Below are 14,267 nucleotides of genomic sequence, written 5' to 3'. Positions count from 1 at the left end.
CACCTAGAGTCCCTGCTCCAATACTTGCAATTGGATTTTGGTCATTTTAACTGGCAATTAGGTTTAATTTTATTATTGTGCAGGCTTCAACAACCTGTCAATAAGATATGGATGTTGATAATTTTATTACTTTTTTAAAAGTTCAATAAAAAGCTTACTTTTGTCCTTTATCTCTTAACAATTTGAACATGTTTCCCAATCCAAGGATGCCATTTGCCTTAAAAAAAAGTGATTAATTTAAATCAAAATGCAACTCACTCATGTAGCTACACACTTATAATTTACAGTAATTAGTGAGAAGTAATATTAGTTACAAACTTACAAATTACAGTGATTAGTGATAAGTGATATTAGTTACAAACTTATGATTTATAATGATTAGTGATATTAGTTGTAAGTGGTATTAGTTATAAGTTACAGACTTATAACTTAGTCCAAACCAAAATGGAACTGACTTATGATATTGTGCAGCTGTGTACACTTAATCATTTATTTACTTTTAATTTACATATTATGTAATGCATTACACTTACTTTTATTCATATTTCTTATATAGCTTTAATGCTTAATTTGCAAATGACTTAATTGCTTTTAATGTGAAAGCTAATACATTAATATATTGACATGCAATACATATGCATTCGCTTAAATTGCTTAGTTGTCAATGCTTAAACAAGCTTCATGATTAGAGAATATAAATGTGTATTATATATATATGTAATGCAATTTTAGTGTATACTAATACTTGTAATTTACAAGTTACACATTCAAATATTCAATAATTCATACATGAATGATGTACCAAACTACCGATGCCTAAATTCCAATTACTAATTATGGTTAATATTTAGGACTATGCTTATACTTAATGTCTAATTCTAGTCATGTATAAAAGATAAGTTTTATAGTTATATATTATTATAGTTATATAACAAATACTAAAATAGTATATTATACATCATAAGCACGTGATAATACTATATACTATTATTATAAGCACGTGATAATATATAAGTATATTATATATCATTATTATCATAAACACGTGATAATACTATATACTAACAATTATTAATAGCCTATACCTATTTAATATAATAATATATTAATAGTATATAACCTTTATCTATATAATATATAGTTTTATAAACTAATTTGATATTTGAATGCAGTAATATGATACCCTATTTCATTTTATCGAATTTGAATTCAAGATCGATTATCATCAAATTAAAAATCTCATTACCAATTTCATACCATATTGAAATTCAGTGAATTTTATACATACTGCTCTTGTACAAAATTCCAAATACCCAATTTTAAATTACTTTGAAATTAGGTACGAATTCGGTATGCACCAAATTTGCTCACCCCTAAACTTCAGAAACAGCTGCACAATGAGATAGGAGTGTTTTAGAAAAAATGGATTTGTTTGGATTTTGAAAAAAATAGAATAATATTTTAATTCTTTTATGATGTAATATATGTGAGACAAAAATGTAATTGAACAAAAAAATTATAATTGAAGAACATTTTTATAATATAAAAATAAAAATATTTGCCAAAAAATTTACAATCCATCAAATCATCTTTTTGTAGGGTTAATTTCAGAAACCTTCTCTTAGGTTTTTACAAATATCACTTAGCGTCACTAAGGTTATTCTCCCGCTGAAAGAAAAGCAAATTGGTCACTTCATTTACATATTTTTCTGGCCACATCAATTACTAATTTTTGTGAAGATAGTTTGATTACTTCAAATAATCATGTGAAGTGCACATTATCAAATTAATCACAAATTGGGTTGTCTGACCCGATTACACCTATTTGGGAATATTGTAATATTATAAGGATGGATTTGTGCAATTCAACCTTCAAGGTGCAAGACAAAAGAAAAAAAAAAGAGTATTTTTGAGGGGGTTTATTAGAATTGACCCCAAAAAAAAAAGAGTATGTCTCAATCTAAACATACACGAAATGAGAAAAAATATGTTTGCCTCTGAAAATTCTAATGTCTGGCATGACTAATTTTTCTTCTATGAATCAAGAAGAAGCAGGGATCCAACCATCACCTTGGATAAAATTATGCACAGAATATGCCAGAACATGCTCATCTGGTACCCTACTACTCCAACTCACCCGGCCTGTTACATTAGCCCCCGGTCCACTATTTGCATATTCCCCATAATAAAGTGTCGCCAATGCATAATCGCCATTCCAAGGCAACCATCCTTCAGGGGAAATCAATGCCTCTATTGTAGAATTAATATATATTGTCCTGGAATACTCCCTCCATGGCCTTCCAAGAAAATTTCGATGTACACTTGGATTGCTATAGTACAATGCCATATATTCTTCAGTTCCATTGATCACGCAGTTATGAAAAACAAAACCTGTTGATTGAGCAGGGCTCGTCCTGCTTTGAGCTGTAACAGCATTGGTTTCTCCCTTTTCGGGTTCGATTTGCCGAGGGGCAACTAGGATGATACAGTCCTGGAAAAATGCAGCTGCATTGCCAAATATGAAATCTACGTTGCCCTGGATACGACAGGATTTGTAGTATTGCCGGAGAGAATGAGCATATAACGTGTCTTGGTTGCTAATGAATTCGCAGTTTTCGATGACTGAAAGGTCAGATTGTGATCGGAAGGCTACTGCTTGGTGTTCAACAGGGCCGGCGGTGTTCTGAAATGTGACACCGCTGGCCATGAATCCATCACCGATTACACCTACAAAGAGATTTACAAAATACTTTAGAAAATGTAAGACCACCGACAGTTTGTTTGCCAAATCATGTGACGGCCCTCTATATTTGATTTGCAAGCTATAGGTGCCCAGATACATGGGAAACAATACCACATGGGAATTATGAGCTATGCGTGATGACCGGAATTTTAAAGAAAAAACTTACCAGATCATGTGTTTATAATTCCCCCCTTCACAACAATTTGTCCAAAAACCAGAAAGCATAGAGAACACAAATAGACTACTGTGATGACCAAGAATTTCTCGGATTGCAGGCCGTTTGGCAAATGAGTTTTTCTGGATGTTTGTCTAAAACTTTACTATAAAAGTTGTAGGAAAAATTTTTAAGATGAAAATTTTTTTTTTTGTGTGTTTTGGGTATTTTGAAGTGTGTAGTTTAAAATTTTTTAAGAAAATTTTTGAGATTACTGTAGTTAAAGTTATTAAAAAACTTATAGAAAACAAACTGGGCCAAAAACTCCTTTGCCAAATAGGGATTCAGTAGAATAACTAACAAAGTGGCTAAAGCTATAGAGCTATAGTTCAAATTTAGTGCACTAATCAAGTTTAACTAGTCAAAAACAAAATTTTCCTTACTCCATAATTTGTGCAAAGCATATAGAATTCAACTTCTCAAACTTGCTATGGTGTAACAAATTTAAATTTTACAAAATTTCAGTTTTGAAACTTGTTTGCTAGAATAAATTGAAATACAACTACATAACATACTTGTATCACCAATCATTCCAAAGACAAACAGAATAAGACAATACTAGGCAAGTAACTGCAACCCTTCTATTGAATTAAAGGAACAAAACTGTTAAAAAAAATCACCAATACAGCTGAAAGCAAAATGCCAATGAAATCCCAACTTACCTACTGTTGCAGTATTGTAGGTGGACATTCTTGGCATGCCCACATTCAACGACCCTGTAATGACAGTTTTGCCCATCCCATCACCCAAAAACACCACATTCTTTTTCTCCAACGGTACCCGAACTATTTCCTCGTATAAACCCGCTTTGATCCAGATCACAAACCTCCGGCTAGCATCGTTGTCCGGCGCCACATTTACCGCCTCTTGCAACGTCTCATAGTCGCAACCACCGCCCTTGCACACCGTTACGTTCGCCTTCAACCCGGACGGCACCCCGCCGTTAAAGTCAAACCCGGATCCAACACCATCACTCGACCCGTTAACCCGATCCCAAAACCCATCCCGCTCGGTTTTGGGCGGGCCCCATGACCCGGATTCATTGCCGAAATTATCGTAATTTACCATCATGCCCAAAGAATTAGTAGTTATCCCAATTAGACCATCCAAAAACGCCACCGTTTCGTTCACTTTAGAATTGAAACCTCCGTTGGCAGTTTTCAACCCGGACGAACAGCCAGCTTGGTAAGCCAGAGCCGCACTCATCCATGCACGTGAATCCTTCATCCTACCACGTGGCAAATTCTCAGCCGTTGAACCTGTCCTATACGCAGAATAGACAAGTCCCTCCACACAATTCCAGGCAGCAATGGAGAGGTTCAGATTCTCTGCGGACGAGTTCAGGATATCATTCACCATTAAAATGGCAAGGTTGAGGTTTTCTGAAGAAGCCCAAGTGGCAGATTGGATGACGTCCAAGAGGGTTGAATTGGGAGGCGGCACGTGACTGGATTGGGACAGTGTCGACTCACATGTAGGCGGGTCACGTGAAGCCTTACAGGCTTCATGAATGAGGTCATTCTCCGGCGATGAGGAGGAGGGAGAAGATGGTGGTGGTGGTGGCTGGAGGAAGGAGGTGGTGGTCTTGGCAGAGGAGATGGAGAAGAAGAGGAGAAAGGACAAGAAAGTGCAAGAAATGAAAGAAGTCATTGGAAGCATTTCAAATGTGTTCAAGTTAGTTGTCCGATATCACTATATACGAGACCGCAGAATGGTAAAATGGGTATATGGTTCATAAATGGATCTTCTTAAATGGATAGTGGATTCAGATTGATCCAATCTCTTTATACCTATTTAATATAATTAAATAGATATAAATGGATAGGATTTAAATGGATAATACAAGGCCATAATCCATCCAATTAAACATTTGCTAATCCTATAACTAGTATTATTGTGCATTGTACTTTTGTGTCTTTTTTTTTTTCGTATATGTTGTTTTTTCCCTGTTTCAACGTATATTCTGTTTTTATGCACTCCTTTTTTTCGTTGGATATTTTCGTTGGATTTGTTTTGGTTTTCTAATGATGCTTGACATTTTAACCTTTTTTTTTCCACACCTCATTTTTATCGTAAATTAAGAATTCATGAATAGAATGTATTACTAAAAAGATTGTTATGAAAAAGTTTTAATTCTTTAATATTTAAAATTTATCACAAGCTACTACTAATTAGATTATGGAATTACAATGATTTTTTTTCCATTTCTATGGTGGGAAAGATTTTTCAATAAAAAATATACTCTCCAAATTAAATTCACCACCCCTGGTATAGCTTCTGATACTAATGATACAAGTTAACAATGCTTATGATACAGGTTAATAAAGCATTAGGAGTGTAGATTAAGGTCTGAATTTAGCCTATCCCATTTTTTAATTTATTTTGCAATAACTACACGAAGGCCATATTTACCGGTAGTATATCGCTAGGCCACCTGTCATCCCCTCTCTACATACCAAAACAAACAATAGAAGCCAATTTTCTAAAATAAAAGAATACAAATAAAAAATGAAAATTTATTGTTTTTGTTGTATGGTAATATTCTCTGTTCTTAATTCCTGCAAATTTGCCGCCAGCCAGCAGTTCCTATGAGAGCATATGAAACAGAGAGGAAAAGAAACAGCAAGAAGGAGAGAATCGATAAAAATTTACTGAAATAGAAGCATTTTTGAAAAGAAGGACTTGTAACGTTCTTTTGAAAACATTTTTCCACAATAAGAAAAGGCCATAAACGACATAGGCCTAACAAATGGTCCTTCCATATTTTTTTTTTTCAAAAACGTCTACGCAATAAATATACACCTTCATACGTTTAAGTGTACTTGTTACCAATTTCCCAAACATGGTTGCATGTGATTATCCATAAATGTTAAAAAAATACTTGACCAAGAAAATATTAAAGTTTGTGGAACATATTTTACCAAGATTAAAAGGCAATTAGTAAGTAGATATACATGAAGAAATTCAGATACTTCACGTCCTTGCTTTTGATCTTTTTGGCAAATTTGGACGGATAACTGAAATTGCTAAAACTGGTCATGAAATAAGTTAGGCGTGCAAGCAATGAAAAACAATAGATGTATAGGATATTTGTGCATAGGTGATGCAACAACTTTAGCTCTCCAAAACTAGTAAAGTATGGTGTTTCTTTTTCGGGATGACCTTAGGACTTCTTTTTTTTCCGCTTTTTTGTTGGAGGAGCTGTACTGCTTAGATCATTTCGGATAGGAGTTGAATCTCACCTATTAGGTGGTTCAGAAACATGGTATGTTTGAGATGAATGGATTACATTAAGAGATATATATATATATATATATATATATATCAAAAGATTTTGTTGTGGTTGCATTTGTTTCGAGAGAAGGGAACAATAGAATGGCGTGTAAATTCAAAGTTCAAGTGATATTTCTCCCCCAAACTGGTACAACCAAATGAAGAAACTACTTAATTAAACTGTTTGTGAAGATAGCCATATTTTTTGGTTTTTTTTTTTTTTTTTTTGTGTTGTGGGGGGGGGGGGGGGGACAAAAAAAAATTTACTAGGTTTTGATTTCTTTTTGTCTTTCTAGCTAACTGAGATTCATGTTGTTTTATTTTGGTTTCTTTCAACTCAAATAGGCCCTTGTAAAACTTAAATATTTAGTCACCAGATTTCACACTTTTCTTTGTTAGTACTTCAAGAATATATAGAATTATGGATAAGGAAATTCAATTAAGTTCAAGTGTAGAATTCATTTTTATTTAGTTTGTTAGATTATCTTATCTACAAGTTTTTAAGCATAAGATATTATATAGACTAATTTTTACTTCAGAATGATTCATAATAAGTTTTAATAGCACACTCCAAATATGTATTTGAAGGGAAAGTCTTGAAAAAAAAAGAAGAAGGAATTTGAAGGGGAAAGGAGACTAATAGTTCAAAGCATGATAGATGACCAATTAAAGGCAGTAATTAACATAAGAAAACATGTGGCTTGGTGGTTGAAGTTTGTTTTGAAATCCATGACGTCCTATGTTTGTTAATAGTAAACGAGCTAGAAGATTTTATCACTAATCGGGTTACTCAAAAATCAGCCCAAATTTGATTCAACCTGGTTGAACTGCTTAAAACCAAACAAGTTTTGATTCATTCATTGAATAGTTAATGAGTCTTCATATTATCTGGTCATATTAATGATTCAATCTGATTAAGTGGTTGCTTCATCGAGTTAACCTATTGAACTAGTGAGTCGGTCCAGATTTCATAACTATGAGGTTTAGTAGGAAAAGAGATATAGAAACAAAGATTACGAGCATTACTATATAGCATTCTAGAAATGTTGGGGTAGAAATTAAGAACTTGTAATTCGACCAAGTAGAAAGAAGAGGAGGAGGAAAGAGATGTTCGTGTTAACTTGTAATAAGGGCTTTGGAGTTCTTTTTTTTTTTAAAAAAATAAGTGCGAGATTTTGTATTCAGGATTTCCTACTTATAATTTCTCTTTATCTTATCGTCAAATTCAACCCTTTTCGAGTTGTTGGAGTTGCTAGTGTGAAGAGGATTATATTTATCTAGACAATCTACCATGGGCAGAAGATAAGAAGACCAAAAATAAAAGAAAAAAAAGAGGATGGAACTATATTGCCGTATAGTTCCTGAGTGTTCGAGATGAACTCGTCAAACTGAACGAGTAGCTCGAGCTCAACCAGAGTTTTAATTTGACTGAATTTAAATCAAAATTTTAATGAAATTATTCGCGAGTGGCTCGGAAACAGCTTGAAAATCCTTGTCACCTTTAGTTTGATTTGACGCCTTTAGGTTGATTATGTCGGGATCCTCTATTTCATAATTTGGCTAAGTGATTTATTAGTTTCCTGCTTAGACTGCTACAGCCGACATTGCTGAAACATTTTATCAGCAGCAAACCAAACCGTTAAAAATTCTTTTTTGTCCCAAACCAAACTGTTCCTACCCATGAAGTTTCCTAATCATCCCATAAAGAAAAAAGAAAAAAATATGAAACCTTTCAAACCCCCTTTCACAGCAATTAGATATATCTGTTTCTTTCGGTGTCAGTGGTGTCCACTGCCCACTGCATCCATTCCCACTAGTAGCCACCCCACTTCCCCTCTTCCACTACCATCCCATTCCATCCCATTCCTTCATCGCCATTCCATTCATGGATCCTTCCATCCCCCAAACAAACATCACCCCAGCTTTAATTCCACTCCACCCGTGACTCTTTCAAATCCTGGCACCATCCACCGATCAATTCAATTAACATTACATCAGTAAGTTCTTTACATTTCTAGCCTTCTGCTTTCTTTTTCTCCCCATTTCAGTACCATCCAATAATCATTCAAAGTCAAGAATCATTCAAATTCATCATTTTGACAGATAATACGTACAAGAATCATTCAAAGTCACAAATTTGCATATCCCGTTACTTCTTGATTTTGACAGATAATAAAAGCTATTTCCCAAATTCATCATCATGCATCCCAAAAGGCCTATAAAACCCAAACCCCCACCCAATTTCTCTTCCACTCATTCCGGTTTCAAATCCAAAAAATTCCTCTTCATTCTAATGGCAGCAATTTTGTCCCTTTCCCTCCTCTCTCTTCTCCTCTTTTTCTCCTTCTCCACTGCCCTCCGCCACCACAACCACCGCCACTATTCTCCTGCTCCCAGCCATAGCATTTCAAAACCACCCCCCTCTTCTGCTTCTCCTTCAGTCTCATCTCCAAATGGGCTCATTCACGAGGCCTGCAAGGCCTCGCGTGACCCGCCAACATGCGAGTCCTCATTGTCCAGTTCCTCCCCCGGGTCTCCCAACCCGACCGTTTTGGACACCATCCAATTGGCCATCCGGGTCTCGAAGGAAAACCTCAGGACTGCCCAGTCCATGGTGAACGATATCCTGGGGGCGTCCGCAGGAAATCTAAACCGGACCAACGCGGCAAAGAATTGTTTGGAGGTGCTGAATTATTCTGATTTTCGGAGTGATCGGACGGCTTCGGCGCTGGCACGTGGCAAAGTCAAGGACGCCCGTGCATGGTTGTCAGCTGCCATGGTCTACCAGTACGATTGCTGGTCCGCTTTGAAATACGTCAATGGGACGTCTAAGGTGAATGAAACGATGGCGTTTTTGAACGGTTTACTCGGGTTGAGCAGCAACGCTCTGGGGATGATGGTAAACTATGATAATCTGGGCGAAGATACCGGGTCCTGGGGCCCACCCAAGACTGAGAGGGACGGGTTTTGGGAAGGGGTTGGCGGGTCGGGGTTGGAGTTCCATGGCGGAGTGCCGACCGGGTTGAAGCCGGACGTGACGGTTTGTAAAGAGGGTGGGTGTAATTACGGGTCGGTGCAGGCTGCAGTGAATGCGGGTCCGGATAACGCGGTGGATCGGAGGTTCGTGATATGGATAAAGGCGGGCGTGTATGAGGAGACGGTTCGGGTCCCGTTGCAGAAAAAGAATGTGGTGTTTTTGGGTGATGGGATGGGTAAAACGGTCATTACAGGGTCTATGAATGTGGGCCAGCCTGGTGTTACCACCTATGATTCTGCTACTGTTGGTAAGTTTGAATGCCAAATATTTTGCCCATTTTTTTTTTTGTTATTATGTGTATTTTTTTTTTTATGATTTTCATTTTATAGTGTTTCACTTGTTTGGCTATGCATTTTTCTTTTTCTTCTTCTTTTTTTTAAAAATTATTGTTCATGAATTTTTAACCCTGATGGATAGCCTAAATTTTATTAGCACTATAAATTATTGAAACATGTGATTTTGCTGTTCCTAGTTTTTCTGAATAATATGCTTTCTTTATTTTGAATAAGTGGGCTTTTGGGATTTTTTTATAATTCTATGCCATATACACGTTTACAATTATTTTTTTACTTCACATACGTCGAATCCAGAATTAATATAGGGTAGTAGAACACTGTCCAAACAAAAAAAAAAAACTTGGTAGCAAAGCATCTGAAAAGTGGCTAGGGAATGATTTGGCAAAACATTTTGTTGGTTGTTTTGGGTTGATGAGAAGAAGTAATTGCTTGAAAGCAAGTCCATTAAATGCATGAAACTTGGTAAAACAGTAGTTGATTTGTCTGGTGCTGTAGTTTTATATGCCTGAGACAAAAAGGGTGTAAGCAGCTTCTGAAGAAGTACACCTTCACCCAAACCTCGGTAGTTAATGGGAACAGAACTGCAAGGATCTGAGTTAAAGAGGTCGGTGGAAAATCGAAAGTGAGACCAATTCTGAGTGGAAGCAAGGGTCTGACTGTCTTTTGTCATCGACTCATTCTAGCCTTCAATTGAAAGGGACCAATTCTTCATCCTTTGGTTGCCTTATTTTTCTGCCATATGTGTCTATTTGAAGCATTCTGCTTACCCACCTCATCTGAGGGACCAGGAAAGGCATCAAAAGTGTAGTCATTTATGTATCTCATGAAGTTCTAGACATGAGTCGGCTGAAATTCTTTGGACATCAATAATGGAGTATGTGTTGAATCTGTAGAACATGAATACGAAGCTGGAGAAAAAATTCATTTAGTCAGGAAAATGAAAGGCTGACTGCAACTTCTTTTACGCGTTTTAGATTGGGACATCTTTTCGTTCAGAATAATTGGCCATAAAGAAAATAAAGAAAATTAACACAAGGGCTTTATGATGGATGGAATTTGGTCCCTCAGTTCTTGTGATTTATGAGTAATGATTTTTGGAATCCTCTTACAGGAGTTGTTGGTGATGGTTTCATGGCGAGCGGTCTCACCATACAGAACACAGCTGGCCCTAATGCGCACCAAGCAGTAGCCTTTCGATCAGACAGTGATCTTTCAGTGATAGAAAATTGTGAATTTCTTGGCAATCAGGACACCTTATATGCTCACTCGCTACGCCAATATTACAAGTCATGCCGCATTCAGGGCAACGTTGATTTCGTATTTGGGAACTCCGCTGCATTCTTCCAGGGTTGCCTCGTCTTAGTCGCTCCACGGCAAGTAAAACCAGAGAAGGGAGAGAACAATGCTGTGACTGCTCATGGAAGAATCGACCCTGCCCAGTCCACAGGCTTTGTCTTCCTGGGCTGCATCGTCAACGGCACAGAAGAGTACTTGTCCTTGTACTATAGTAAACCTAGCGTACACAGAAACTACCTTGGAAGGCCATGGAAAGAGTATTCGAGGACGGTATTGATCCAGTGCACCTTGGAGGCTCTCATTACACCAGATGGATGGATGCCCTGGAGTGGAGATTTTGCTCTGAAGACGCTGTATTATGGGGAATTCGGTAATACTGGAGCTGGTGCTAACACTTCTAAACGAGTGCCTTGGAGCAGTCAGATTCCAGCTAAACATGTTTCCTCATATTCAGTGCCAAATTTCATTCAAGGTGATCAGTGGATTCCTACTTCTTCTTGATTAACTGGGCACATATTATCAGTGGAATTATTTCTACCTGGGAAATTTGTACTTAGCCAAGGCTTATCTATGCTGGGGGAATTTTGTGAATTGATACAGAGGATGTGCTAGTCCAAACCATGATGATATTCGGGTAAATTAGACTGTGCTCATAGCATAAAATGGTGGCTAGATATAAACCCGAAACACTAATCTTCGATTCAATTGGTAAGGATGGGGTGGACTTAAACTTGCCTTGCTTTGATTAACAAGCAAAATTAGGATGCTCTCTATGTTAGATTGTTGTTAATTGAATCAAGAGTATTATTAGGACTCATCTTGAAGTAGAAAGGCAATCAAATGAAGAATCTTATCTTTCAACAATTTTATTAGGACTCATCTTTTTCTTGGTTCAATTAACAATTGAGATTTGAGAAGCTGGCAACTACTTTTTTTTTTTTGGTCTTGCATAACCTATTATAGCCTAGTTTAGGAAGAGGGGGAACCAAACTGACCGAAAATCATTGAAGGAAGCCATTTGGAAGTGACAGTTACAATTAAATGACAAATATATAGTGAGAGATAAGGATTGAATCCGTTGATATTTGAACTGCTATAATCTTGACAGTTTTCTTCTCTCCAGCCTTAGCCTTCAGTCGCAATCAATGCTCCAAAATGATGATGGCAAAACAACTGTTTCCTGTTTGTAATTACATGTAACAGGCATTCAAGTGCTGGCTTCGTGTTTGTAATTAATTACATGTACGAGGGGTGTAACTGAGGTGGTCATGTAACAGACATGATTTCAAGTCTAGCAAATGTGAGAAATTTTATGTCGGTCAAGACCAAGTAACAATAAGTGTATGTGGTAAGTTTAGTAATTCGTCTTTGATCAATTTTATGTCCCATCAATTAATGGGACGAACAAAAAATTTATAATCTGATGTAGATGACATGTGATAGTACAAGCGATATGAGATTAATGAGCTTCATATTTTTGTTTGAAGCACTTTTATTGGTTAAATAAGTATTAGATTATCAAATAGTTGGTTCGGATCGAAATGAAATTTATAGCAAACACTATGCCAGTCTAAGTATGCGTTTAAGTTTCACCACAAATATATGAGTCACGCGAAGATAGGGAATTTTTTTTTTTTTGTCATCCATGTCCGTGACTCTTATTACTTTGGTGACTCTATATAATGAAGGACGTACTATTCTTGAAGCATCATTCCCGTTTCCCCATAGGCAGCTTTGATCCTGCATATCAATATATTTTAAGGACCATGGCACGAACGTTGTCACATGAATGGGGGAATATTTTCTGAACGAAATATAATTTTACGTGAATTATTTATAAAATTTCACAATAGAGATTTACTTATTACGAATGGGATACACATGAACAGTAATAGAATATTACACCTCTGTTGTAAGGATGTACAAGTAGTTCACTTAGAATTATAAAATGTTCAAAAAGTATTACATCGTTCATGGGCGATTTATTTGCCCTGCATCCATATTTTAAACGCTTGTACCATTTTTTTTTTAAATTTTTATATGAGCCCTTTAGTTTTTTAATAAGATCACAACCAACATAAAGTTATGGTATTATATTACAACTTAGTTCTAACTACTAGCTATATAGTAATAGTGCAAGCTACTTCAAAAAAAAATGTTGGAAGAAGAACACTAACATAAAGTTAGACAAAATTCACATCTAGTTAAATTTGGATTCATAATTCTTGAGTTCTCAGTTTAATTTATTAAAAGAAAATTCTCAGCAATTCATTGTGGCAACGTTGCTACACTTTGAAATGTAAGACAAACCAATTTGACATACATTTTTGTCAAGGGAGTGTCATCGTTTCAACCAGTAAAACATTTGTTGAATTTTTAATGCCTGTACTCTCTATATACGTGAACATGAAAAATAAACAACAAACTGTAGCTAATGTTGAGAATTCAGAAGCTAGAGGTTCTCGGTTCAATTCCCTCAATCCTTCTTAATTTTTCAAATTCCATCCTTTTCCTGTATAAGAAAAAAGTTTTAAAAAAAATCCCATCGCATACAATAATTTGGTAATGGTTGAGCCCTCTTTTAGTATCTTTTTACTCGATTAGCTATATATAGCCAAGAAGATGCAGTTTTTTCACTTTCTTTATGGTCTCCGTTCATGGATGGTACCTCAATCTTCATTTAGTCCCAAAAGAAAACAGAAATAGGGAATTGGACTTTTTTTTTTCTTTCTAACATTTTCTTACAGAAGTAAGAAAATTGGGCATCATCACATGGAACATGGATACCATTCTGGTGAGTTGACATCTACAAAGCCTTTTTGCAGCCTAAGGAAAAGACATCAAAAAGTATGCATTCAATATGGTTAATTTTGAATTAATTAATTTTAAGTACTTTATTGAGTTAACAGCCTGAGTGCTTCACACAATTATATGTGCTAACATTCGTTTAAAATTGTCTAAGGGTTTTAAAATCAACTGATTTTGTTGACATAAAAAAAAAATAGATTTACAGTTTTTCTAGAATTCAATTCTAGTTTCCATAAGTCGTTTGACTAACCCTCAAATATTTTACCCTAGAGGGCTTAGATGAACTGTAAAAGTGGAAATACAAAGAATGGTTTATCTTGAAAATCACTTAATAAATATTAAACAACTGATTCATTTCGTACAAAGTTTGAAAGAGTATATTAATTCACGTGCAAAATTAATGTTGTAGTAAAATATTTATGACAAGGAAAATCAAGAAATAAGCCAAATGGCCAAAAGAATGAATGTCATCTTATCACATGCTTAGTGTTGAAAAACATTGCATCTAAGTGCTGTCGATCAAAGAAGCACTATCCTCAAATAATCAAACTCTTTGATACCTCATCCTAGGGAAAAAATGCCAAAGTTAACCAAAATAAA

The 14,267-nt window shown here is 35.8% G+C and overlaps 2 protein-coding genes across 2 annotated transcripts; one reads left to right on the top strand and one right to left on the bottom strand.

Annotated features, from left to right (window-relative positions):
- Window positions 1–1,842: 1,842 nt before the first annotated feature.
- LOC113701558 (probable pectinesterase/pectinesterase inhibitor 51) lies at window positions 1,843–4,714 on the bottom strand. The gene is made up of 2 exons (XM_027222277.2): window positions 3,620–4,714; window positions 1,843–2,727 (listed from the first exon to the last, which is right to left on the bottom strand). The coding sequence occupies exons 1-2, from the start codon at window positions 4,614–4,616 to the stop codon at window positions 2,042–2,044; spliced, it is 1,683 nt and encodes a 560-aa protein (XP_027078078.1). The 5' UTR covers window positions 4,617–4,714; the 3' UTR covers window positions 1,843–2,041.
- A 3,323-nt stretch (window positions 4,715–8,037) lies between these two features.
- On the top strand, window positions 8,038–12,182 carry LOC113702398 (probable pectinesterase/pectinesterase inhibitor 51). The gene is made up of 2 exons (XM_027223589.2): window positions 8,038–9,514; window positions 10,675–12,182. Exons 1-2 carry the CDS (start codon window positions 8,431–8,433, stop codon window positions 11,358–11,360), a joined length of 1,770 nt encoding a protein of 589 aa, XP_027079390.2. The 5' UTR covers window positions 8,038–8,430; the 3' UTR covers window positions 11,361–12,182.
- The last annotated feature ends 2,085 nt before the right edge of the window (window positions 12,183–14,267 follow it).

This window comes from Coffea arabica, chromosome 7e (genome assembly GCF_036785885.1).
Source record: "Coffea arabica cultivar ET-39 chromosome 7e, Coffea Arabica ET-39 HiFi, whole genome shotgun sequence".
Lineage (NCBI taxonomy): Eukaryota > Viridiplantae > Streptophyta > Magnoliopsida > Gentianales > Rubiaceae > Coffea > Coffea arabica.
Note: the sequence above shows the minus strand (reverse complement) of the source record. Positions and strands in the feature narration are given on the sequence as shown.

What these genes read in the sequence shown, in the direction of transcription:
- LOC113702398 (XM_027223589.2), top strand. Translation starts at nt 8,431, where the DNA reads ATGCATCCCAAAAGGCCTATAAAACCCAAACCCCCACCCAATTTCTCT. An exon ending in CTATGATTCTGCTACTGTTG is followed by an intron (nt 9,515 to 10,674) that starts GTAAGTTTGAAT and finishes ATCCTCTTACAG; the next exon opens with GAGTTGTTGGTGATGGTTTC.
- LOC113701558 (XM_027222277.2), bottom strand. Translation starts at nt 4,616, where the DNA reads ATGCTTCCAATGACTTCTTTCATTTCTTGCACTTTCTTGTCCTTTCTC. An exon ending in CTACAATACTGCAACAGTAG is followed by an intron (nt 2,728 to 3,619) that starts GTAAGTTGGGAT and finishes ATCTCTTTGTAG; the next exon opens with GTGTAATCGGTGATGGATTC.